At 40.0% G+C, this 27,630-nt stretch overlaps 1 protein-coding gene across 4 annotated transcripts in view; it reads left to right on the plus strand.

The window, feature by feature from the left end:
* Positions 1-27,630, plus strand: part of RIPK1 (receptor interacting serine/threonine kinase 1) — a 1,251,693-nt gene that overhangs the window by 850,039 nt on the left and 374,024 nt on the right. For 3 of the 4 annotated variants that reach the window (XM_044065340.1, XM_044065337.1, XM_044065338.1), the window contains exon 11: positions 15,592-15,705. The exons of the other annotated variant lie outside the window; for it this stretch is intronic. In XM_044065340.1, the coding sequence (XP_043921275.1) occupies positions 15,592-15,705 (114 nt within the window). The remainder of the gene's footprint in view (positions 1-15,591; positions 15,706-27,630) is intronic. 4 annotated transcript variants of the gene reach the window in all.

Genomic DNA, 27,630 nt, shown 5'->3' on the forward strand with positions numbered 1-27,630 from the left:
GGTGCCCAAAGCAGAAGCAGTTCGCAAGTGCCGGTCAGCAGACTCCTGAAATTTTCGCATTCGAGTTTCAGACCCAAAGTCTTCAATTAAAGCTAAGTACCCTGTTGGGGAAACTTTTTCTTGCTCCTTACCGATGTCAGTAAAAGTTAATAATTGCATTACTTGTGGGAAGCAAATACCTCATAAGGATTTTCATTTGTACTGTATTCCTTGCCTAGGCCCAGATCATAACGTGCCTTGCTGTCGGTTTTGTGCTAGATTTAACCAACGCATTATTAAGCGTCAGTATATCTTTGCTTCAAAATATTTTGGATCCAGATTTAATTACCATGAAATGTCGTCGGATAGCAATCCGACTACCGGAGTTCACAAAAAACTCAAAGAAAAGGACAGAGACAGACCGTTGAGGTCCAAAACCGACGATGAAGCTTCTCCTAAGCCGCTCCTGATACCCGCTACTTTTGAGTCACAGGCCTCTGCCGAGACCCATGCAGAGTCAGGTATGCAGAGTATTGAACCCGCGGATGTCTGTCCCTCAGATGGGTCCGGAGCTGCTGAGCAGGCACCGGCTTCTGAGGGTGTTTTCAGGCCTCAACATTTCTATATAAAACCAACACCAGCTTAAAAAACAACCTCTAAGTCTAAAAAACCGACGCATGAGCCACATGCTCAGGCCCCTATGCCTAAAAAACAGATGATCAAAATGGCTGAAGACTTAATTACCTTAATCAGGGGTTCACAACCCCCCCCCCCTGCTAAGAGGCCTAGGCAAGACACTGATTATGAATCTTCAGATCAGGTTTCTATTTTTTCTGATTCCTCTTCTGATCAGGAATTTTCTATTCCACCCTGTGAGGATTCAGTTGCTGAAGAATCCATTCCATCTGCATCTCCTCCTTAGAATTATTTTTTTGGAGAAACCTTGCATACTTTAAGGGAACATTTTCATTGGGAGAGTCAGCTTAGGGATTTCCTTCTTCTTTCTCAGCATAGGCCTTTGGCTATACCTCCTGTATTAGACATTGTTGATGATGTGTTTGCAGAATCAAGCATGGCTCCTGATTCCCCTAGTAAGCCAGACAGATATTACAGGGTTCCTGACTCCCACAAATTTTTCTTCAAAAATCCTGCTGCTGATCCTGAAACTATCTCACAGGGTCCCAAAGGTGTAAAGGCCTCAACAGCCAAGAATCCTACCCCCTCTGATAGAGATTCCAGGGTGCTGGATAGGTGGGGAAAGAAGGTTTATACATCTGCAACCTTGGCAATTAGGGCCTTAAACTGCCAGTTTCATATGCTTAAATATCAACAGCATGTTATGGGCTTATTGAAACAGAAAATGATGTTGATTTCTAATTGTGGGGAAAATAAATAATTACAGGAATTACTGCATGCAGCAGAACAGGTTGGAAAGCATACTTTGCAATGTGGTTTTGATTCCTTGGAGGCCTCTTGCAGGGCCGCAGTTACTGGATCTGTGATTAGAAGGCATGCCTGGCTCAAGGAGCAAAATCTGCCTGATCATGTTAAAGCTAAATTGTTGGATGCACCTTTACAGCATGATACTCTGGTAATAAGGCAGAAGAGGTTTTAAAGAAAATGGAAGACAAAGCTAAATCTATGCAAACTGTAAAAGATTTCTTACAAGTGCAGCCACCCAGATTCAGTAGACACTGGCCTACTTAAAATCGGTCCTTTCCTGTGTCCAACAAAGCCTCACAAGGCAAATCCAGGCACTCAAAAGGCTCTAGATACCAGTCACAGGGTTCTTACAGGTCAAAGCAATGGGGTGCTTCTACCTCCAAATCTGGAGGAAACAAAGCACAACCCTACAGTAAGCAGTCTCAATGACTTCCTTCTACCATCACCAAGCACTTATCTGTTGGCAGCCCCCTTGGGGGGAAAATTAGCACTTCATGCTCAAAATTGGCATTTAACCCAGGACAAGTGGGTATTAAACAAAGTATCCCAGGGGTACAGATTTCATTTCTATACCTTGACAATTCCAAACGGTTGGCCAGATCTGCCACAAAATCAATGGGCAGAGGCTCAGAAACAAGTTACGTCCCTCATGGATATGAGAGCTATTCATCCAGTACCAGAACAGGAAAAAGTAGAAGGTTTTTATTCAAGGCTGTTCCTGGTGCCCAGAAAAGATGATGCCTGGCGTCCAATACTGGACTTATCGATTTTGAACACATTCTTGGACATCCCAAAATTCAAAATGCTGACTTTACAACAGCTACTGCCTTAGTGACTCTCATACCTGCATATCCCAATAAGGGAATAAGATACCTCCACTTCAAGGCAGGTTTCTCTGCACTGCCCTTTGGCTTATCTACTGTGCCCAGGGTCTTTACAAAGTGCCTGGCACCAGTAATCTTGGACTGTCTCATTCAAGCAGAAAAAGGACATTCTTCTTCAACATCTGGCGTTTGTAAAATGCCTAGGGTACACAATAAACAAAAAGAAATCACAACTGGTACCCTCTCAAAAAATTACATTCCTGGCTGCAAGCTTGAATACAACTGCCCAGATGGCTTACCTTATACCAGACAAACGAAGGCAACTGACTGTGTACTTCAAACAGATGGCAACAAAAACCCAGTTATCTGCAAGACAAATTCTGCAGGCTTTGGGGTTCATGGCATCCTGCATTCTACTAATTCCATATGCAAGACTGCATATGAGGAAACTACAGTGGTATCCAAAAAGTTTATGGAGTCAATATTGTCACAGTCTGGAAACAATGATTCCTCTCATTCCCTGCCTACAACAGGAGTTTCAGAGACATGTCACCAGAACAAGGGATGGTCTTTCACTCTATCCCTGCCACCCAAACCCTAACAACTATGGAGCCCAAAACAAATGCATCTGCATATCAACCAAAAGGAGATGCTAGCTGTTCAGAATGCCCTGACAGCCTTCAAGGACTTACTTCATCCAGGACAACTACTGATAAAGACGGACAACACCACGGTTATGTGGTACATAAGCAGCAGACTAGACATGGCATTGTGGAACACAGCCTTGACCTACCAAGTACATCTTCAAGCTCAGTTACTGCCAGGAAAACAAAATACTTTGGCAGATGACCTAAGCAGAAATCTTATGGACCCTCACGAGTGGAAACTGAATCCACAAGTCTTCAGAATGATAACAGAGAAATGGGGGAGCCCAGACAAAGATCTATTTGCCTCTCCCCAAAATTATCAACTGGATAAATTCTGCACAAGGACTTATCACAGACAAGCATGGAAAGTGGATGCCCTCTCCTTCAGTTGGAAAAACTTATCAGTCTATGCCTTTCCTCCTCTGCCTCTTCTCCCCAAGGTCTTACTAAAGGTCAGACAGGAAAAACAAAATGATCCCTGGTACTCAATTCTAAGGAATATGTCTCAACTCCCTCCTTGGTACTTGCCTCAAATACTTCATCTACTGTCTCAGCAGAACAATCAAATTCTGCACACTCAGCTCCAATCTCTGAACCTGGCAGCAATGCTGATCATGTAATTATTCAAACAATACCTCTCAGTAAATCTGTGATGGATGTTATTTTGGAAGCCAGAAGGCCTACTACTAGAAAATCTTATGCTGATAAATGGAAGAGATTATGTGCTTGGAACCAAGCACAAGGAATGGACACAGCAAAGCCAAATATTCCTCAGATTTTACAATACTTGACTGAGATGCTTGACAAGGGCCTATCTTTTTCTTCAATAAAAATCCATGCCTCTGCCATCTAGGCTCTTTACAACACGGAGCCTCCCATTTTTTCTCATCCTCTGCTAAAACAGTATCTTAGAGGGGCCAAACATTTAAGGCCTCTCAGAAGACCACCAACTCCTGCATGGGACCTCAATTTTGTGCTGGAAAACTCACCCTGCCTCTTTTTGAACCAGCAGCTACTGTGGATATAAAGTTTTTATCTTGGAAAACAGCTTTCCTTTTGGCAATCACTTCAGCAAGAAGGGTTTCAGAACTACAGGCCCTCATGGCTGTGGAGCCTTTTATTACATTTCACCCGGACAGGATGTCCCTCAGGACCAATCCTTCTTTTATGCCTAAGGTGGTATCCAGTGTGGCTCTTAACCAAACTATTCACCTGCCAACATTTTACCCAAAAGAACAAGGGGAGTGGATTTTGCATTCCTTGGACGTACACAGACAACTAAGATTCTACTTAAACAGGACCAAATCTCTAAGAAAGTCTGAGCAACTACTGGTGACATTTGCTGCAGGATCAGAGGGGAAGGCTATATCAAAGCAGACTATTTCTAAGTGGATAAGCCACTGCATTCATTTATGCTACTTGCATCATGGTAAACCAGAGCCCAAGGGAATCAGGTCACATTCCACCAGGGCTGCCTCTACCTCAGCAGCTTTTCTCAGAGGAGTTCCAACCAAAGACATTCTAGAAGCTGCTACTTGGAGCTCTGTTCATACTTTTATGAAGCATTATCATTTGCCTCTCTTCTCTAAGTCCAGAGCAGGCTTTGCCACTGCAGTTCTGCTGGGCCTTATAGCTGCTCCTAATGCTATTTAGCTCCATCCTCTCATCCATAGCTTTGGGATTCTACCCAAATGTAAAGACTGCAACAGTGAAACACAAAGAATGTAGTACAGTTGTGTACACTTACCATAAATGTAGGTGTTCAAGTGTATTCACTTTTGCAGTCTTTTTCTAGAACTTATCTTTCCTTCACTATATTCTAAAGCCCTTGTGGTGTATTTGCTTTTAGATGAAGGCAAAGTTTATGTTGCTAAAAGTGCATTTATTTATATATTGCTGTTTATATACATATATTTGCTCCCGATTTGGGAGGCACCTGACATCTGGGGCAAGAAAAACTGAAGAAAATGGCATCGGCTGCATGTTTTATACCACTGACGGCCTGACATCATGGAAGAGGAGACAGCAACTGATGCAGGACCCAAGACTTTGATATTCAGGCCAACTGAGGGCAACCTGCCAGCAGATTACCCAAATGTAATGACTGCAACAGTGAGTACACTCGAACATCTACATTTATGGTAAGTGTACACAACTGTACTTTGTGCAGGCATGGGACAAGGCATGTGCAATCATCCTGGAATAAAGTAGCAGAATATTTAATTGATAATCCACTGCTTTACAACTGTGATTTTCTTTGGCATCCCATACCATGAAACAGGTGCATATCCCTTGCAGTAGCACAGTATACGTGAAGGACAGTGTGTAAATCATAGTAGATAGTATGCCATTACATGGGACAATCACAGTGCAGTTACATTGCCCTGTACATGAATATGCATTTGTCCCAAAAAATGTGATGCACAATACCATCTGTTACAAACAGATTTTTACCAATTACAACTGTGCTTTTTAACATCATTAAATTCGGACTTCTCCTGTGGTGCTTGCAAATAATACTGTGCTCTGCTGATTGTGCAGCTAGATAGGTAGGGAGGTTCAATGTGTGGGGAGTTGGTTTAGTAACAGGTAAGTAATGCTTGATGCTGTGTCCACTTCCCCTGAGGCAAATGCATTTAACTTTGCACATAGCTCCTGTATCCCACTTTTAACAGGAACATCCTCTCTGCAGCACAATGATGAAGTCGTGTTTTCAAAAGTGATTGTGTAACTAGGCAGGTTGGAGGCTTAATGTTCAATGTGGGAATCTTGTATATTTGTATGATGGGAGGTGTATATAGTTCAGGTCAGAATTATCTCCAGTACTGCTGTACTCAATCAACTTCCACTCTGGAGAAACATTTTAAATTGCTGGATGACTCCACCATCCCCTTATCCCACCTTTCACAACAGCATCTTCTTTGCAACACACTGATGAAGGCATTCTTTCTAAAGTGCACTCTCACACTGTAGAAGTCAGACTTCTATTGTGGCACTTGCAGTTCATACATTGATCTCTAGAATGTGTAACTAGTTATGCAGATGGTTCAAGTACAGCACTGATTACCATTTCTTGGAAGAGCTCATAATACATTGGAATGCTTTTGCTCACACAATGTGCAGCCTTCCACTTAAGTGACATATTTTGCCTAAAAAAGTAGTCCAACATAAGTGTATTGTTTTAACCATAGCAGTGGTTCTACAACATAGTGGTGATGTCATTCCCCTCAAAGATACTGTTTGTTTCACTTGTAGTCAATCTTCTAGTGTGGTGCATAAGCTTAATACAATGACCTGTACCTTATGTAACTAGATACATACATACAAATATTTAAAGCATGTACATTAATGCCCTTCTAGCCTGCTAAAATACCAAAATAGTTGTTCCCATAGTAAGCGTTCAGGTGATTTTTAAAAATATCTTAACTAGTGCTTGTTAATGTAATTTGGTAGCCTATTCCATGCATCAGCTGCTGTCTGAGAGCACTAATTACTTTTGTTCCTATAGAATCTTCTACGTAGTCTGAGGATTCTGTACTTTTTTGCTAACCTCTGACATTTCCCGAGGTAGCTGTCTCTAAATCCCATATATATTGAATAAAATTGTCTTAAATATCTATATGAAACACTGTACAAGTTCAGATATTTTAGTATTTCATAATAATTTAAATTTTCACATCCATGGATGCTCTTGGTATATTTCCCCTGTAATCTTTCCGGGTTACTCATGCTTTTTTTTTTCTTATAAGGTTTCCATATTATTCCATACTCAAGTTTGAGACTAAGGTATGATTTCATCATTACTGATTTCCTAAACTTTATAAATCTTTTTATACAACCTGTAGTTCTGTAACTATCATTAAACAGTTGAAAACTGCAAGGTGCTTATATGGATCTACAGTTTCAATCACTGTGTGCTGTATTAAATATTTACCTTTCACTTTGTCTCCCAAATCTCATATGCTTAGTTTTTGATGTATTTATCAGTATATTACAGATAGCATGTTCTGATATCACAGTGGTGAACTTATCTGTGTAAGCCTCTAGTGTCAGGTAGATATAGCTTCCACAACTGATGAAATCAATCTATTTCTGTACTGTAAGACTTTTATACAGGCTTCCACAACTGAAGAAATCAATCTATTTCTGTACTGTAAGACTTTTATACAGGTAGATGAGTCCCCTATCCCCTTATCCCACTTTTCTTAACTTCTGCCCTGCAACATACAGATAAGGTCATTCTTTCTAAAGTGCACTGTCACACTTTCAAAGTCAGACTTCTCCTATGGTGCTTGCATTTCTTACACTGTTCTCTAAAATGTGTAACTAGATATATAGTAGGTTCAAGTACATCAGTGATTACATTCTAAGAATGTACATGTGACTGTAAATGGATTCAGGATTGGTTTACACACATTTGAAGTGGCAAGATTTACAACTTCAGATGGATGTAGAAGTATTTTAACACACAAATCTCAATGGCAGTATATTCTTGTCATTCCTTCATAAATTCTGTATTCCTCACATGTGCTTCAAATTCTCTTGTGGCACTGGCTGCTGAAACTGTGCTTTATAGGTTGTGCAGCTAGAATAGGTAGTAGATGGTTCAAGTCCATCCTTGCTTAAATAATGTGACTGTGATTACTGTCTTATACAACTGGCTACCTCTTAACCACCCTTATGGGTACTTCCACTTATTTTATTTATTTGTTTGTTTGCTTAACATTTGTTGACTGGGAAGGTCTGACTAGGACTGAGCCTATATTCAGCAGAGGCCTGGGAAGATAACACTGCAGAATCATGTCTTTGGATGTATATTCAGTGGCACAATGTCAAAGTGGTATATTCTAGAATATCCAGGGAAAATACATTTTTGACAACACAAGGATTACATAAACCTTACATAACAGCATTGTCTCGCAGTTGTAGTGTGACTTCTGCTGTGGTGCATGAACCTGATACTGTGCTTTACAGATTGAGTACCTACATAGGTGGAAGGTTTTTCTTCAGCTGTCTGTTTTCACTTTCATACTGAGTAGATACTTTTCAAAAACACATATGATGTGTAGCTGTACAGTGTTTTTGTGTCCTTTGACCACTTTTTAGCATAAACATTTAGCTGCTAAAGAATGGTGATGTCATCTATTCAACTGGGCACTTTCACAGTTGTGTACAGCAACATGTTGTGTAGTGCTTGCAATTCAGACACTAAGTTCTAGCTTGTGAACTTAGGTAGGTGGTGCAAATCCAGCCATTACAGCCCGAAGTACATTGTGTCAATCTAATTGTGACTGTACATGTCACTAACACTATTGTCAAACATCTTTTCTGTGTACGTGTATAGATGTTACATGTATGATAAATGCAAGGGATATATGTGCCTGTAATTGCAGTAGTAAGGCAACAGCATATCCAATATTGTCTCATTCCCTCATGCCAGAGGACAATGCTTACTGCCAATGTTATGTAAGGAAATTGTCATCATCTGTCATCATTACTTAGAGTAAAACCATTGCTATATGAGAAATTATAGCTTTTTGTAAGAGGAATCAATAATTTGTTTATTTCAGCTATTTGCCTCCATTGCTACCTCCTGTGGCACTCAGTCAGTACAGAGATCTGTGGATAGCATAGTGTCATAGACAGGGGTTTGAATCTGGTAACATCTATCTGTCAGACAACTGTGTCAGGCAGTAGTGGCTTACACACAGAAAATAGTTATGACACAGTCAGATCATTACCTTTTTCAGGCATAGTCCTACAAGGTAGGGTATCCATAGCCCTTATGATATGAAAATGTTGTAAGCCCTTCATGGGTGTTCTTCATGAATGCTGTAATTAAATCAAAAGGTGCTTCAACAAAGTATTAGTTTAAGGGTGCGCACACTTATGCAACCAGCTTATTGTACTTTTTTTATTTTTTTATATTTTTTCATCTAACAGATTTGTTTGTTTTTCAGATTGAATTGTACAGGTTATAGGTCACATTAAAGGTGTGAAAAGTTTTGAAATGATTTATTGTGGGCTCATTTTTGTATATCACAAAAACCTGGCATTTTAACAGGGGTGTGTAAACTTTTTATATCCACTGTATAACAGACACTGTACAAGTTCATATATTTTAGCCTTTCATAATAACTTAAATTTTCACATCAATGGACACTCTTAGTATAGTTCCACTGTACCCTTTCCTGCTTACTCATGCTTGTTTTCTTAGAAGGTTTCTATATTGTTATTCCATACTCAAGTTTGGTCTAATGTAATAAGCAAACAATTGCTTCATCATTGCTGATTTCCTAGACTTTATAAATCGTTTTATACAACCTATAGTTCCGTAACTATCATTGACCAAATTACCACTGTAACGGCTACAGACAAATGCAGTCTGAGGATCATGCTGCTCAACGTTAGAAGTCTAAATCTCAAAATGCACTTGATCGAAGCACTCCTTAAAATGGAGAACATCGACATGTGTGCTGTAACAGAGACCTGGTTCAAAACAGCAGAAAGCACCCCTGCACTACCAGGCTATAACTCATTCCACACCTTTCGGTCCCAGAACTTGGACTGAAGCTCCAAAAGCGGTGATGTTTCCATATTCATAAAGGATGCCAACACCTCCAGACTGGTAGCCCAACATAATGCATCAGAGATGCTTCAGGTGCAGCTAACACTGGGTAAGACAGATTCAAGTCGTAGCCTGCTATAGGTCCCCAACCATGTCTCAAGACTCACACTCCACGTTCCTAAGCACCCTGGAGAATATTAGGTTCCAACCTAACACACTCATACTGGGCGACTTCAACTACCCCTCCATTAACTGGAAAAACTACTCATGTACCAGTACACTTGCCCAACGTTTCCTGGAATTCATTAATTCCACTGCTCTGGACCGGCTTGTTCTTACCTCCACTAGAGGTAGCAACATTCTTGACCTGGTCATTACTAACATGGGCGACCTTTGCTCTACACCAGTAGTCAACTCCTCCCTGGTTAGATCCAACCACAAACTAATCACCTTGGAAATCCACATCCCTAACACATAACCCCCCCCCCTCAAAGGTATCCACCCTGAAAAACTTCTCCAAAGCTAAATTTGGGCTCCTAAAAACAGAGGTAGCAAACTTCATAGCACCCATGCAAATGGAGAATAGTTGCATGACTGCTGAATCATACACCAATGCACTGTACGAACACGTACACAAATGCATGGATCTCGTCATACCCAATAGAACCAAGACACTCTCCTTCAAAAAGAAGAAGCCAATCTGGTGGTCAACTGCTATAAATAAACTCTACAATAGAAGGAGGAAATTGATGCGGAATAAGGCGAAGTCCCAAAACTGGAAAAACTCCCTTATCAGCCTCAACAAAAAGTTGAGATCCCTCATCAAATTCTCTAAAGCTAGTTATGAAAACAGAATTGCAGCAGATAGTAAAGACAACCAGAAGGCATTCTATAGTTATGTAAAGAATCTCCACAGCAATACCCAGATTTGCTCTGAGCTACTGCACAATGGTACCTCCTATACAGAGCCAACAGATATTGCCAATATACTGGCCGACAGATTCAGTGCCAATTTTACCCCTCTCTTCCCCCCAGAGGATATTAGGCTGGTCAGAAATTAAAGTAGGTTTTGTGTCACTGACCTTTGTGAAATGCTACAGTAGTTAAATTTGCTTTTATACATTGCACATACCTTAACTATTTGTTTTTTATGACTTTTTTTCATAACATGCATTTCCTTAACTTTCTATGTTCTTTAACTGAACTTTTACTTGCACATGTAAAATTATTTACTTTAACTTTGCTGGTTTCACATAAGTCATTATTTACTTAAATTACAAAAACAACGAAATGAGGAAAAAGTGCTTTAAAAGTCACCAATAAAAAAACAAACAAAGCACTTCCTGGAATGCAAAAACCATGACTCCAAAGAGAAAAACAGCAACTTTAATGAGTTTTTAACGCACCAATAACACAAACCAGCATTTTCATCCTGTTACAAACAGGACTTCATCAGAAATGCACTCAGCCCACATTTCATTACTTATATAGTCATTAACCCCCTGTTAATTAATTACGTAATCAAAATCCAAGCAACCAAAATTGACCAAATAAAAAATAAGTAAAGTATATATGTGTAACTTTAAAATGTTACTACAAGCTTTGTCATAAAAAATACAATAAATATTATATGTACACCCTAGTTAAAAACACCCATATCAACTCATAATGAATAACATTATAATAAAATAACAATCAAATATTTAGCCTGAGCACCTACTAAATCAGATAACCCTACAACAGGACTAAATCTACCCCCCCCCCCTCATTCTGAACTTCCTTCTCAAGTTTTTGAACCAAGGCCAGGAGATAGATCCTATCCAAAAACATTCTCTTCAGTTTATTACTTTCCACCAAAAAGTCTTCATCACATGAAGTCATTCTGCAATTTCTAATAAACTGCCCTTTCACAATTCCCAGCTTTTAGCTATAAGGGTGGGCACTAGTGAAGACTAAATATGATTTTGAAAATGTTTCCTTCCTATAAACTTTAGATTTGAACTTTGTAATCGCTGGCACCTTTTCTATTAAAACGTCTAGGTATTGTATCCTCTCATGGGATATGACATGGGTGAACTTCAAAAAATCTGTAGTATTGTTCACGTATGTGATAAACTTATGTAACATTAATTCAGGTCCTATCCAAAAAATGCAAATATCATCCAAATATCGTCTATAATGGCTCCAATACTGTGAATATTCTGAGTGGAATAAGTATTTCTCCTCCCATGTAGACAACACTAAATTGGCGTACATTGGGGCCACAACTGGCCCCCATGGCTACCCCACTAATTTGCTTGTAGAACTCCCTGTCAAAAAACAAAAAAAATGTGTTTGAGTACAATGTCCATAAGCTCCACCAGAACAAGAGTGGTATCAATATCAATGCTACCTTTCATACGAAGTGCTTCTTCAAACCACTCGAGTCCCAAATTATGGGGTATGACATTAAACACATCCTGGATATCAAGTGTAACAAAAATTAACCCATCCCGATACAGGTCACCCCGAACACTTCTAAGGAAATCCCAAGAGTCCTTAAGGATGCCCACCTTCTCAGACCATACCTTTTTAAGACTCAAATCTAAGTATTTCGCTGTCGGGTAACTTTTGGATCCCAAAGTGGCCACATTTGGTCTGAGGGGTGGGTCGTCCATGTCCTTGTGGACCTTGGGTATACCAAATATTGAAGGGATTTTAGGTTTATCTAGAACTAAATATCGATACACTTCTGGCCTAATAGTTTCGTCATTAACCATTTCTTTAAGCATAAAATCTATTTTTTGATATGTCAGGTTGATCTCATTACGTGACACTCTCGAATATCTGTCTGTATTGTTTAACATATCCAACATTTTACCTGAGTAGACTATACTGTCCATCATAACCAATCCACCTCCCTTGTCGGGTTTCATAACCCTAATATTACCATTATTCCTCAGGGACTTCAGTACTTCACTGTCTTCTCTACTAAGCTTATATTTCCTCTTAGGGCTATCCAAACCACACCTAAGCTCTAACTCTACCTAAGTCTCAAAGTTTTTTAACTGGGGATGGAGAGGTGGGTTGTAAATACTCTTTCTCTTGATAACATTTTTGTTAAACTCATTATTCTGTAACAAAAGTTCTAAATTCTTTTTTTCAAGAATAATTTTAGATCTATAAGTACATTCAAAATATTAGGGCAGCCACGATGGTGCAGTGGTTAGCATTGCTGCTTCAGAGCAAGAGGTTCTCCGGATCGATTCTCGGTTGGGGTGCCTTCTGTGCAGAGTCTGCATGTCCTCCCTGTGGTTGGACACTCTAAATTGGCCCTAGGCATGAGTGTGTGTGTGTGTGTGTGTGTGTGTGTGTGTGTGTGTGTGTGTGTGTGTGTGTGTGTGTGTGTGTGTGTGTCTTCCGTGGAAGGTTGGGCATTGGGCTGGCAACTCGACACCGTAAAATTCCACTGCCAGTCATGAGCGGACAGGTCCGCTGTGGCGACCCCTAACCAGGAAAAGCCGGAAGAAGAAGAAGTACATTAGAAATATTACTCACAGTACTAGGTACAAATTTCAAACCCTTACTAAATAGACTGAAATGTACCAACCCAATATCTAAACAACTATAGTTGAATATACTAAAATCCTTGTATGTGTGTCTTGGCCCATGTATCACAATATGTCCTTCGTTCCCCGTATCACTACTATTCCTGAATCTTTATAAAACCTTCTCTGTCTCTGTTGCCCCCCCTTTGGATAATGGTAATTCACCGGTTTCATTTTTTTATTTACTTAAATTACTTACATTTGCTGTGGGTGTTGGGTGATATATCACATTTACTGGGATTCTTTGCTAGGTTATCATAATGCTTATGTCAGGTATGCCATAGAAAAGAACTGTGACTTCACATGGGCAACCAAACATATCTTCCAAATATGTCTTGAAACAACTGGTAATGTCTGCTAATATGCTGTGTGCTGGATAGGAGTTGTGTACCTCCACTAACACAGCCACACCAGGTTCATTGGATCATATGAGAATTCTAGGCTAACTGCCATGAATGGTAATTATAAGTCTAGCTAATAAGCTGAGGTCATAATCAAACCCAGTACTTTGTGTCTGAGGTGAAGACATTAACCATTATGCTAAATCCACCCCTAGTGATTTGCAACTGGCTGTAGGTTGCTGTGTTTTCACACATGCTGATACAATATCTTAAGGTGATCCTTTCACATCCCCCTTCCCCAGTGTTCTGCTTTCCCACCTCACTTGTTGACTTTCCACATTGCACCCCCCCCCCCATTTTGCAAAATCTTGGATCCGCCACTGATCTCAACTCAGCATTTTATTAACATGTGCGTCACATTAACTCCCCTTTGTTACACTGCAGCTTAATATCCCCTCTCACATCCTGTGTTAGCATGTCAGTTTGGGTCTGTATTATATATTCAAAGTTTAAAAAGGTAGACACTCATATAATCGACACTATATGAGCGAGGTTTTAAAACTTCGAATATATAATAAAAAAATAAATAAAAACAAAAACAACCTACCTGAATGCTCTGAGCAGGGGGCCAAGCCCCCCTACACCCTCCACACCCACTGCTACTTCAATATACCAACTCCAAGATCGCACTACAGTGAAGTGAGATCACTGTAGGGAATATTTCCCTTTACTTCACTGTAGTGCGATCTCGGAGTTGGTATATTTAAGTAGTGGGGAGGGTGCAGGGGGGCTTGCCCCCCTGCTCAGAGCATTCAGCTAGGTTGTTTTTGTTTTTATTATATAGTCAAAGTTTTAAACTTCACTCATATAGTGTTGATTATATGAGCATCACAGTTTTGAAAGTTCGATTGTATAATATAGACCCGTCCGTTTTTATTTGTGTGTAAGTCAAGTGTTATCATTGAGATTATCATTACATCACTGTGGCAGTGTTTACATATTACAGATGTTTCTTTGATAATTCAACACATTTGTTTACAGTATCAGAATACATTTTCCCCATTTACCCTCCCCTCTTAATTACTTCTGCAGTACAGACAATGTTGTTGATGTACAGTTCCCCCATTTCACTTCTCTCCTTCAGAAATCTTTCACTGTACCTGCCCTTATAATTTCTGGGCTATACCATGTGCTCTGGATATTAGGCCTTGCCTATAGGTATGCTGATTTGTTTACATTCTGTGTTCATGCTTGCAGACATATTTCATTGACCATGAGCACTATTGCTGGTCACAAAAAGATGCTTGCAGATGTGTAGACGGGATGAGCAGAATGCATATTTCATTAGAGCTGCTAATTATTTTAACATGCTTAAATCGTATATCTACTACAGTGTCACTAGAAGAAATGTATTCTCTGTTCAGATGACTGAAAACATTAACAGATCCCATATGGATTTATACATGTATACATACACACAAATATATGTGTGTGTATATATATATATATATATATATATATATATATGTATATATATATATATATATATATATATATATATATATATATATATATATATATATATATATATATATATATTTATATGTAAGGGTATATGTTTGTTTTTCTTTTATTGATATACTTCGGTATATTCATATTTTCTGAGAACACTGTAAAGTTAAACATTTTTTAAGAAACTTTCAGAGATCTATGCAAATCTACATAACAGCTGACTTGAGTGTTTGGAGGAAAAGGGGATGTTGGGGAGTACCTTTTCTTCTGAAACATTAGGCTGCTTCCATGACACTGAATCTACCTGGACAGAGTATAGTATACTGATGAAAAGCTAGTTTGAATTATTTGTTGAGTGCCATTTGCTGAATGAATTCTGTACATATTAACTGTGGACAGAAAGTCCCTTCTAATTCAAATGAGGGAAGTGCAAGAGGTAATTTGTATAGTTCAATGTAGTATCCAACTTTTGTGTCAGAATTAATTTGAAATCCTGTTAAGGTGGCAGTATTAGAAAGACATGTAACTGATTTATGATTTTGTTTTTTGCTTTTGTGTGTTTGTTGTAAAGTATAACTTGCCTTTAAATGTTCAGTATTTTTAATTTGGAATTTCTTTCTTCATCTTCATGAAATTATTCATTATATATAGAATTATTTTAATCTTTCTTTTTATTTGGTCTTATTGAAGGTAAAAAACATGGAGTCATTCTTGAAAAAAAAGAAAATATTGGTTGTCATCCAGGTGTAGCTGACACTCAAGAGATATATGACCCTGTAATCGGCTTCACTAGCTCTGATCATGGTATGTAAAATGTGGGTTAATGTACAAAGCAGAGATGCGTATTTGAAGATCCAAGTTAATGAACCTTTCACTGAAAAGTCACTTTTACCTCTCTGTATATATAATTTCCATCCAGTACATCTAAATTATAAGCTCTGTTTAGCATTGTGCTCCAGTGAGTAGGGTTGGTACAGTTCTTCATGATGTTTAGTTAACTTTACAAAGGGGTAAGTCCACATGCACAGTCTTATCCGCAGTGAAGCCACAGTACTCTGTACATGGAGCTCATGTACAGATTACCCTTCCAAGTTAGTCAGTGATTCAGAGACTCTACCGTCATCTGCCAATGGGCAGGTCCCTCCTACATAAGTTATGGAACCTAAACTTAATATTTACAGATTCCCCCCATCTCTTCTACTTTGTTACTCATCCTAAAGTGGTGAGCAGCAACAGCAGTGCTTTTTCCTAAAATACAGCTGAAAGTAATTTTTTTCATTTTTGGAAAATCTCTCCCAGATATGTTGCCTCCTGCAGTGCAAACAGACTTTGTATTGCAAGCACAACTCTTCCCATCCCAGTAGTGATGCAGCAGTACTTCAGTCAACAGCAGCACATGCAGGACTGGACTTCCTGCATTAGCATAGGAAGCTAATGCCCCCTGCCTTGCAGTCACGATAGCAGAAGATGACATTTTTTATAAATCACTCCCTGCCATGACTGCAGCACAGGTAGGTGACTTTCTGTGCCACTGTTCCTTAACAAATCCCAATTAGGTTATGGACAAGTGCAGTTAACTGTTGATGAATCACCTGTTCAAATCATAGAAAGCTACAGATCCCCAACTATGACTCAGGACACCCACTCCACCTGTCTGGACTTACTTGACTCCATCAAGATTCAACCCTCTACCCTGATCCTGGGTGACTTTAACTACCCAACCATAGAGTGGAAGACCTATTCTAACCCAGACATGAATGCCCAGAGATTCCTCGACTTCGTTAATGCCAGTGCATTGGGTCAGCTGGTCGACACTCCCACTAGTGGTAAAAATATCCTGGACCTGGTACTAACCAAAATAAGTAGCTACTGTAGAACCCATACAGTATCATCCTCCATGGTAAGATCTGACCATAAAGCGATCACTTTCGAAGTCGCCATCTCCCCTGACCCCCCCCCCCCATCAGGGTCAAACCAAAAGACTTTTCCAAACTGACTACAATCTCCTGAGAGCAGGTATAAGCAGCTTCACAGCCACCATCCCTTCAGTTGGAACTAGCACTAATGTCCAAGCCTACACCAAAAAACTATATGAGCACCTACATAGCTGCATAGACTCAGCAATACCTGACAGAACCAAATCATCTTCCTCAAGGAAGAGTAAGCCTGTCTGGTGGTCAGCAGTAGTAAACAAACTCTATAATTAAAGGAAAAAATTGCTGTCTGGGACCAAGAAGGAGCATTTGCCAAGTTTGAAGCAATATCTCCATTGTCTGAACAAGCAAATAAGGTCACTGGTGAAATCCTCTAAGGCTAACTTTGTGTCCAAATTGGCCACATCCACTAAGGACAATCACAAGGCCTTCTTCACATACGTCCACAATTTCAAAGGTAACATCCAAATCTTCTCTGACTTGGTGGTCAAGAACATCACATACACAAACGCAGTAGATATAGCCAACCTGGTGGCAGACAGGTTAAGTGAAAACTTCACCCCCTGTCCCCCCCCCCATTAGTAAACCGAGACATCCCCGGCACCTGCCCCTCTCTCCTCATCACCAGGGAGCAGGTCTTCTGTGCCCTCTCAAAGGCAAACATTACAGTCTCCGTGGAACCCAACAACATCTACATGAACTCTGGCATGAGCTCTCATCTCCATTAGACACCCCATTCAACCAAAGCCTGAGCACTGACTTCATCCCAGCCGAATGGTCATCCCTCTACACAGAGGTGGAGCATCCACTGACCCAGGCATTTATAGGCCCATAAGCCTAACTAGTGTGATATGTAAGGCCATGGAACGCATTATCATGGACCTTATAAACAAGGACATTGGCAACCTCCAAACACTTGACCCCCAGACAGTTTCGTTTTGTCAAAGGGAGATCATGCCTATTAACTTGGTAAACTTCTTCAAAACATCACCAAAGCCATAGACGAGGGGAAGACGGTGCACACCGCCTACCTTGACCCAGCCAAAGCCTTCGACACTATTCCCCACTCAGGCATAATAGATAAACTCTCCCAGCTAGGCATCAAACCTATATGTTACCATATGGGTAGCTAACTGGCTGACTGATTGAACCCACTCAGTCAAAATAAGGGAAGCCACCTCTAATCGTAGACCTGTAACGAGTGGTGTACCCCAAGGATCGGTCTTGTGGCCTCTACTGTTTTGGATATATATTTCTGAGGTGCGTGCCAAAACCAGTGGTCTGTGACTGACCAAGTTTGCAGATGACTGTAAGCTGGGCGCTGTCTTAAATTCCCCTAGTGATGTGAACATCCTCCAAGAGGGCCTTACCCAAACTAATAACTGGTGCCAGCAGCATTGCCTCAGACTGAATGCCAAGAAATGCATCATTATCCCCTTTGGGTAAAATGGCATCCCTGCTATTTATCACATTAATAACAATGTACTAAGCACGCAAGCAGTCGTGAGAGACTTAGGCACTCAGGTTGATAGAGGCCTGACTTTTGACTACCACATTGCCTCTGTTGTATGGAAGGCTTTCTACATGACCCAGCTTATAAGTAATGGGTATTTAATCCAGGAACAAGGCAGTCATAACATCCCTGTACTCCTCCCTTATCAGACCCATTACCAAGTACAATTCACCCTTCAGCATGTTGTATCTTGCTAAGCACATGCAGCAGCTGGAGAGACCACAGAGGTTCCTGACCAGGAAAATCCAGGGTCTCAAGCACCTGTCCTATACATATAGGCTAAAAGCCCTGTCCCTCTATTCAGTCTCCCACACACTGCTCAGAGGTGACCTGTGTCTGGCATACAGGGCCATCTCAGAGCCAGCCTTGATGGAGTTGCTGCATATCCATAAGTCAAAAACTACGTGGGCAACCCACACGCAAGTCCTAAACCTGGTCTTGTGACATGAATAGAACTTATTGGCGGGATAGATTTGTGTCCCAGAGACTTCCCCATCTGTGGAATAGACTCCCTCTCCATGTTAAGCAGCGTACCTCTCTAGCCCTCTTTAAGAGTTACCTGGACGACTGGATGGGAAACAAAAAATACACCCTGGGATCCCACCTTGTCTGCCTGCTGGACAGGGGAAATGGGTACTGACTTTGTGAGAACATGAGCAAAATTCTTGGCTAGGCTTATAAGGGCCTCTGGACCAATAGCCTAGTATCATCCTATGAATCTATAAACATCATGTGCGTTCTCTTAAAACAATTGTGTGAATCACTTTGCAGTCAGGACCCCAGACAAAAACCAGTGTATACCAAGCCCTGGTCATAAAGATTGTGTCACCATGCCTTCCAAGCTGATGTTTATGGAGAGCCAGTATGCCAGTATGCCTCCAGTTGGATTATCTGTATTATAGATAGGATGTTAGATGATCTGTCCAGTTCCTACTTAATGTCAGCATATCACCCTGTACTCTTAAAATATAGTTTAAGAAGTAAAAGAAATTATCATTTTAGCAGCATAAATTGTAATTATGCTTAGAGTATTTGACCATTGGTATGTATACCTTACCAAGTAGCAAACTGTAGAGTTTACATTAGAGTTCTGTGTAGCAAAATGTTCATCACTCATTGCTACAAACATGCATTGAAAATTAGTCTTATGACATGTCTGAATTTTCTGCAAATATTCTTTTCAGTGGAGGATGGGACATAGATATGTTTTTTCATCATTAAGAGGTGAGATAGACAAGACAAGGTATAGAGAGAGCAGGAGGCATTGAAAGAATAGGGGTCAGGGAGCCACATTACAGAATTAATTTTGGATAGTCATTCCTCAGAAACACTGCAGAAAGCACACATCTTTCTTAATGATAGAAGTATAATTCTTAGTGCTATGCAAATATTTCCATGGTAAATAGTGGGTATTCTGACATTATATAGGTGTGAACCATATACAAGTTATAGACCCTTTCTAGGCTAAACTTGTTAAATTTATTTTCCTCAGAACATGGAAGAAATTACAGTGCTTAATGTTAGAGTGAAGTTTTCCAACCCCAGGCAGTTGCCTCATTGCCTAGCTTACCAACTTCAAGTTTGTAAAAATGGCTAAAATATAAAAAATACACAAAACTTTGTGTCTTTTAAGGACTGTTGTCTGTAGCCTTCCATATAATGGCATTTGTCACATATTCCATATGGACTTGCAGCTTTGGGGAAACAAAGGAATTCTAGTTTTGAAGAAAATTTATAGTCACCATTTTCATATTGTGGTTTCACGCATCAGACTAGGTGAAGACACTGAGCCCCTCAACCTACCAGTTCATTTCTCTTTACAGTTGTTCATGTCAGAGGTCAAGAATGACTATAGGACTATGGCTCATGAGTAAAGGAAGGGAAAATGGTTCAGTGACACTGAATGTCAATATTTATGTTGGAATTTAATTTTAAGTAAACTAGTTAAATCAGCTATGAAAAACAACTTTATAGAAAGTATTTTTGTGGAATTTTTGGCTTCCCACAGATGACCATCGTCTGGTCTCTGGGCCACTTTTTACCGTCTGGTTCTCCAGGTCCCTACTGGCCACCCTCCAGCTAACACTGACCTACATTTGTGGCCAATGAGGAGAATGAGGCTTCCTGAGGCAGCCTCATACTGATACCTATGAGTGTTGTCTTCCTAAGGATCTGTCCCCTATGCATACCCATCCTGCCTTAGGGAAGAAGAGCAGTGTGTTATGCTGGCATATCATCCACACCTCCACATGTGACTCAGCTACAGCACTGTCCCCCTGCATCTTTGGCCTCCACCATGGATAAGCTGCAAAGGTGTGTCCAAGCTCACACACACACACACACACACACACACACACATATATATATATATATATATATATATATATATATATATACACACACACATACATACACCCAGGACGGTCATGCCTATCATCCTTGCCTGCATTATCAAAACCCCGAGCCTCTCCTCACACTGTTGCTTCTTAGGTCATAGTCATGGATTCATCCGGCAGTGCTTCTAGTGTAGATGTTATAGAAGGCATGTAAATAGAAGAAACATCTCAACACATTCTTTAGCTTATACGGAAGCTAGAGAAGTGTGATCTAGAATACTAAAATAGTAGGAAGGTGAATAGATCATAAAGGCATTTCTATGATATTTTATGGAATAGTTAAAGGATTAAAAAAAAATGTTATGGGTATTATAGACACACTATTTTTTTTCAAAAGTATGATTCACATGGAAAATGAGATATGAGGATTTGTTGTTTAATAAAATATGGGATGTTTAAAGCCTGGTGGTGGTATGTGATGTTCCCCTCTCTGGGCCAGTAATCAAGGAGACTGAATTCTCACCATTGACATTGGAGAGGTACATTCACTTGGAACAAAAATAGATAAACACAGTGTTTCCAGATGCAGCGCTCTGCATAAAGCAGTTTCCCTCAAGAGCACACAGGGATCATACACAGTCCGGGATCTGAATTTCTCTCTCTGACTCTCTCCAGGTCCCCAGTAAGACTCCCCACTGGCACGGCTATAGAGTTGAGTCCTCAGCTGAGTGTCCAAACCAAATCTCCAGTACCCTCTCTGTGAAACCAGAGCTTTGTGTCCCTGCTCCAAACAGCTGACACACACACTTTAAGTTTGATTTTCTCACACACACACACACACACACACACACACACACACACACACACACACACACACACACACACACACACACACACACACACACACACACACACACACACACACACACACACACACACACCCCTGGGAAAGGCTGGCACAGATTTAGTAGCTATGCCCCCTTCTGCCCAGACATTAAGGTAGCTACTGCCACAGACATTCCAATGCCAGGTACTCTAAAGCTCTTCTAACAGTACCTAATTATACTGAGTGAAATTAGTATTAGTACAGATGGTAGTGTTTTGACCAATGCAGTGAGGCTTTCAGGAGTGGCCACAGAGTCACCATATAGATGCAAGTACACTCAAATGTTAAAATATTCTCTAAAGGACCAGCCACAAAATAAAAGAATATGAAAGTACTAAATATCTGTTTACAATAAACACCAGAGTTTCAGTCACAGGAGCTATTAAAATAACACAGATGAATAGATCTACACAGATACAGAAAAAAAACAGTACTTAACTAATCTCACTATATTTTCCTGACTAATCTAAAGAGTTACTGTTTCCTGGTCACTTACTAGAGCAAGGCAAGATGAAGTGGGTGAGAGATCCTTCTTTGTCAGGTTACAAAGACAGGGTGCTCTGAGACTTTCAGTCTCATCTAGTATTAAAAAAAACATTATTTTGATGATGGATTACAGAATGACATCACATACATCTGCTTGTTTGACTTCTGGTCCCCATGCTACCCTCTTTCCTAGCAACTGACTCAGAATCTCACATGTATATCAATAATACACAAACATAGAGCTTTGCTAAGAGTTGTTGCACTTCTGGAAGTCATAAAACACTCGTCCTACAAAAGCTAATAAACCATTCTCTGGCACAGACATTTTGTCTCTGGCTGCAGGCAGAACTGTAAGATACAAGTTTTATGGCCTAAAGTAAGTAATTTAATTTCTTACTATTTTTCAAAGTTAGCTGGACTGAGATTAATCTCTTCTCTTTCATTATCTTCTGTTAAAACATATACATTTAATCGGTTACAATCCAGTCAGGACCCACTGATAGTGCAGTTTTAATGCAAACAGCTTTACAAATACATTTTTCAACACATGCATCTGTACAAATCAGTTTGATATACAAATGACATATAATTTACAAAGCTCCAGGTAGCTATACTGGTTTATGTTGCATAGGGTGATTGAAGAAATTACCTTGAGGAAAAAAAAAAGGATGAGGAGGATAAAAAAACAATGACTATGTGTCAGGTTTGATAGTAAAAGAAAACATATGTGTATGTATTGTGTTTTTTCTTTTTTAATTTTTATTTGCATAGGTGTATCGATGTTATATGTACTTGAAAATAATCATTTTCTACAAATGTAGTAAAGGAAATAAAAAAATATAAAGAAAATTTTCTTTCTGCAGGCTAGAGGAGTTTTGGCTGCTACAACAATGTGGTGGTGGAAATGAGTGTAAGTCGGGTGATGAAGGGAGGAGATGCCAAAAGGGTAGAGAGGAAAGCAGTCGGAGAAAAACTTTATTGGATGCTACTGCAGAGAACAACTGTTTTGATATGACTGAATAATTGGTTGTTGCAGCTTTTCAAATTAATGGTTGAGCCATACAAGAATTATTAAATATGGCAGCAGTTTCAGATGTGACTGAAAATACCTCAGAAAATTCACTTTGAGAGGTAATAGAAGGAGCCGTACTCTAACAAGGAATCTGTAGAGTTCATGCAAGAATTAGAAGTAGAGATGTAATGGAGGAACCTCTTGATCTTATCAGTGGTGAATATACAGTGCAGAATGCATGCAGACATGCAGAGAACCATGAAATGCTGAGAGTAGTTGCAGAACTGAGCAAAGCAGGAAATGCTGATACATGAATTGCTTCTGGAGAAAGCAGAGTAATCTTGGTGCTCAGAGTAAAACAAAAATGCTGGTAAAATGATTTAATCTACAGCAGTATCTGTATCTTCGAATGTGCTTTAGGGTCCCAAATGAAGAGTTTGATAAAATTGATATGTTAGACATTCTAACACTTCTGACAAATATTTTGAATGGGAGAAGTTAGTCATGCCTGCTGATGTAACTGTTTCAGATAGCTGGGCAGTTATACACTATGAGGAAGAACATTTTTACATTATATTTTTAAGACTGTCCTGATCATGAATTAGACATTGAATTTTATTATAAAAAAAAAAAAAAAGTCTTTGAGACTTGGATCTATTTTGCCATTTCAAAAAAACAAACTTTGTTTAAATGAATGAAAGTTTTCCTAAGATCCAGGGGTGATGTACCGACTAGAATATGACTCTGTACTAAATATTGCAAACAGTTTTGACTCTTTAGGGATTCTTCCTTTTTGGGGGGTGCATTACTGGTTCAGAAATTCTGAAATAGAAAACAATTGAATTATAAGTATTCCTAGTATTGTTTATGTCAACCAATACATTGGTACTATTTTTAAAAATGGGCAACCTAAAATTTATGGGGGAAAATGGTCATTTAGTTAATATACATCGAAAAAAACTTATGTAAAACCTGTGAGGAATGGGGACATACGGAAAAAGATTGCATTCCAAACTGTATTAAATGTGGTAAAGAGGGACATTTTTAGGAATTGTGTTTTGTGTTTTTGCATGAACTATAAAATAATTTTCTGGAAATTGAAAAATACACCTATTGGATTGTTTGAAGCATAACTAAGAACAGTTAGTGTAACCAAGAGAGAGATAAAACAGGTTAATAGTCCGTTATAATGCCTAAAAGGCAGAAGAATGAAAAATAAATATTAAAGAGGGGTATTACCAATAAAGGTGTTTAAAAAAGAAGGGTATCACAATAAGTAGCAGATATAAGATATTGCAAGAAGAATGGGAAGAGGCAATTGGACAGAATTAAGGTTAAAAATAAAAGATGATTACGTTTGGGAAAAGGAGGAGCAATTCTGTGAAAAAAATAAAAGCTTTGCTACATGCCCAAAAACATGTAAAGAAAAGGAAAGTAGTTTCTTCATGCTAAAAAACAAAAAGATATGTGCGTTGTTCTGAGGAATGTTTAAGGAGATAGTGCAGAAGAGAGAGAGAGAAAACTGGGAAAAGTTATTGATATATATATTACAGAATATGTTTAGGGATAACAAACAGGGAAACATTATTTAGTATGAGGTGTTACAAATTGCATGTAGAACAAGCACAGTGACTAGCCCTGGGATTCAGAAAAGGCTTCTGTAAGTGGTAAGCCCTAATATGAGCAGCCAGCCATTTATAGACACCCTTTCTGATTCAGAGACAGGCCCACCACAGTGATTTTACAAGGTTGGTTGAATCACTGTAGTGGGACATCTCCATAGCTATTCTAAGTGTTAATGAGGCATTGCAGTGGGGTCAGCTATTTCTAATCAGCCATGTGCTCTCTCCCACAAATGCCAGCAGGAGGGGAATTACGCAGCTGAGTGATGACCAGGAGCATAAATTAGCACGGCTTGCCATTTTTTTTAAGTGAGCTGTTGTCTGTGATGTGTGCTGAGGGGGAGGGATTATCTAACAAATGCGACAATATAGCACTTTTTTGCATTCAATTTGAGCCCATTTTGTGTACACCAGTTATTTATAGTGTTTGTTTTTTTTTAAGGATTAGGGTATCTGAGAGGGGCTTAATAACGCCTAGTTTTCAGTCATCTACAAACTTATTTAACCCGAGGTCTTAGTTTCTAGTCAGGATATCAAAAAAGTAAATGCTGAAGAGGAGGCTTCCCAAAACTGAACCCCAGGGGTACACCACTTGTTCACAGGTTCATAGGAATTTACTAGGCTATTGATCTGTGAGGATCTTTAGATGCCTAGACATGCATTTCCAAGAAGTTATTAGCCACAATAGTTTAAATACAATTAACCCAGAGCCCTTTATATTTGAAGTACGAACAACCCAGAACTGAGCAGCTGTTTATAGGGACAGGGTTGCTAAACAGCCAGGGATGAACTTGGAAATTTCTGTCCGTTTGTCCAGATTATGCTTGACTAAAGTAAGAAACGTACTCTACTTTAAGTGGAGAGGTAGGCAGTTCCAGAAAAGTGGTAATGTTCATCATATTAATCACAATAGCTTAGATATCCTGATAAGGGTATAGCAACCAGCCAGCTTCCAACACTTCAGAGCACCTTCCATGTTCACAAACTGTCAGGCAGCTTGAGCTGAGCTGAATAAAAGAAAAGTTTGTGTGCAAAGCCCTTCAGAGCTTTACTACTGCTGAGAAGTACGCTCTTTTGGGGCTTTCAGGGATCAGTGGTTGACTTGTGCTTTCATGTGCTGGGCAGATAAAGGAAAAAAATTCATTTGCTTCATTTTTTATGTGTTCTTGCTTTCCTCTTAAGTAAAGCTATTTTAAAGCTAGAAGTGTTCATGGGTAGGTACTAGGCTATCGGCCCAAAGGCTTAAGTAAGCCTAGCCAACAAGGTTCCCTGGCTTACATCACCCAAGAAAGTTAATTTCCTGCACCCCTGTCGAGCAGAGCCACAGAAGTGAACCCCGGGGTGTATTTCCTATTTCCCATCCACTCATCAAGATGTTTCTTGAAGAGTGCTAATGAGGAACTTTGCTTGACATAGATGGGTAGCTTGTTCCAAAGTATAGGAAGTCTGGGACAGGATTCTATCCCTCCAGCATGTCCTGTTTATTGTGGTGACAAGGTTTAGGTCCCTAGAACATGTAACTTGGAGGGATTGGGATTTCTTTAGGTGTAGTATGTCCAACAGCTCTGGGTTTAAAATAGCTTTATATGTTAGACAGAGATGTCCTCGGAGTAGGTGATATTCTACAGAGTAAAGCTGGAGTTTTTTGAGACGGTCAGTGTAGGGCATCTGTTTGAGGCCAGTAATCCTCTCTGTGAGGTATTTCTTTGGCCTTTCCAGCTGCTGCAGATGTCTTGCGAGGTACATTCCAAAAGGGCCGTTGTACTCTATAATGGGTCTAATGAGTGCCGAGTAGAGGGGAACAATGACCTCTTTTTTCCTGGATGAGAACCCTTTAGTGATGAGATTTGCCACATAGAAGGATTTCCTGTCTACTGTGGCAATGTGATTATCAAAGGAGAGACTATTGTCCACCTGGGTCCCAAGGTCTCTCATCACAAATTCGGTGTTAAGTAGACTGCCGTTTATGTGGTAGTTCATGGGTACAGAGTTTTTACCAAAGGGGATGACAATGCACTTTTTGGCATTGAGCTTGAGACCATGCATCTGACACCAGGCATCTGTCTCAGTGAGGCCCATCTGTAGGATTTCCACATCATTTGGGGACTCAACTATGGCTCCTAGTTTGCAGTCATCTGCGAACTCCATTAGCCAGAGGCCTTCTGTGTTACCCTGTACTTCAGAAAAGTAGATACCAGACAGGAGAGGTCCCAGGACTGAACCCTGTGGTACTCCACTTGTCACTGGTTTGAAGTCAGATTTGGAGTCTGCAACTTTTACAGTGTGGGTTCCGTTACTGAGCCAGTTGGCAACCCATCTTGTGACATAGGGATTTATACCTAGTTTAGTGAGTTTAGCTGTAATTCCAGAATGGGGGATGGTGCCTAAAGCCTTGGCGAGGTCAAGATAGGCTGTGTGAACCACCTTACCCTCGTCTACAGCTTTGGTGACTGCCTCAAAGAAGTCAGTCAGGTTAAGAAGGCATGCTCTGCCTTTCACAAACCCGAACTGGGTGGGGTCCAGAGTTTGGAGGCTACCAATGTCTTTGTTTATGAGTTCCATGATAAGTTCCATGGCCTTGCAGACCAGGCTCGTCAGGCTAATAGGGCGATAGTTCCCAGGATCAGTGGTGGCTCCCCCTTTGTGGAGTGGGTTAACTGTTGCTGTGCACTATTCAGTGGGCACAAAGCCTGATGTGAGACTATGATTGAACATGGTGCTTAGGTGGGAAGCCAGTTCTTTCTGAAGTTCATGTAAAATGCAGCCTGGGATGTTGTCCGGTCCCATGGATGCTATGTTTTTGGTTTCAGAGAGTGCAGCTTTTACCTGCATAGATGTGATTACAAGGACTCTGCATTCTTCCTGTATAGATATGGGCCCTTTAAGGGGTGAGAGGGGGTAAAGTTAGCACTGAACCTATCTACCAGGATGTTGGCAATA

The sequence above is a fragment of the Protopterus annectens genome, chromosome 3.part0, assembly GCF_019279795.1.
Source record: "Protopterus annectens isolate FY-2018-M chromosome 3.part0, PAN1.0, whole genome shotgun sequence".
NCBI classification, from domain to species: domain Eukaryota; kingdom Metazoa; phylum Chordata; order Ceratodontiformes; family Protopteridae; genus Protopterus; species Protopterus annectens.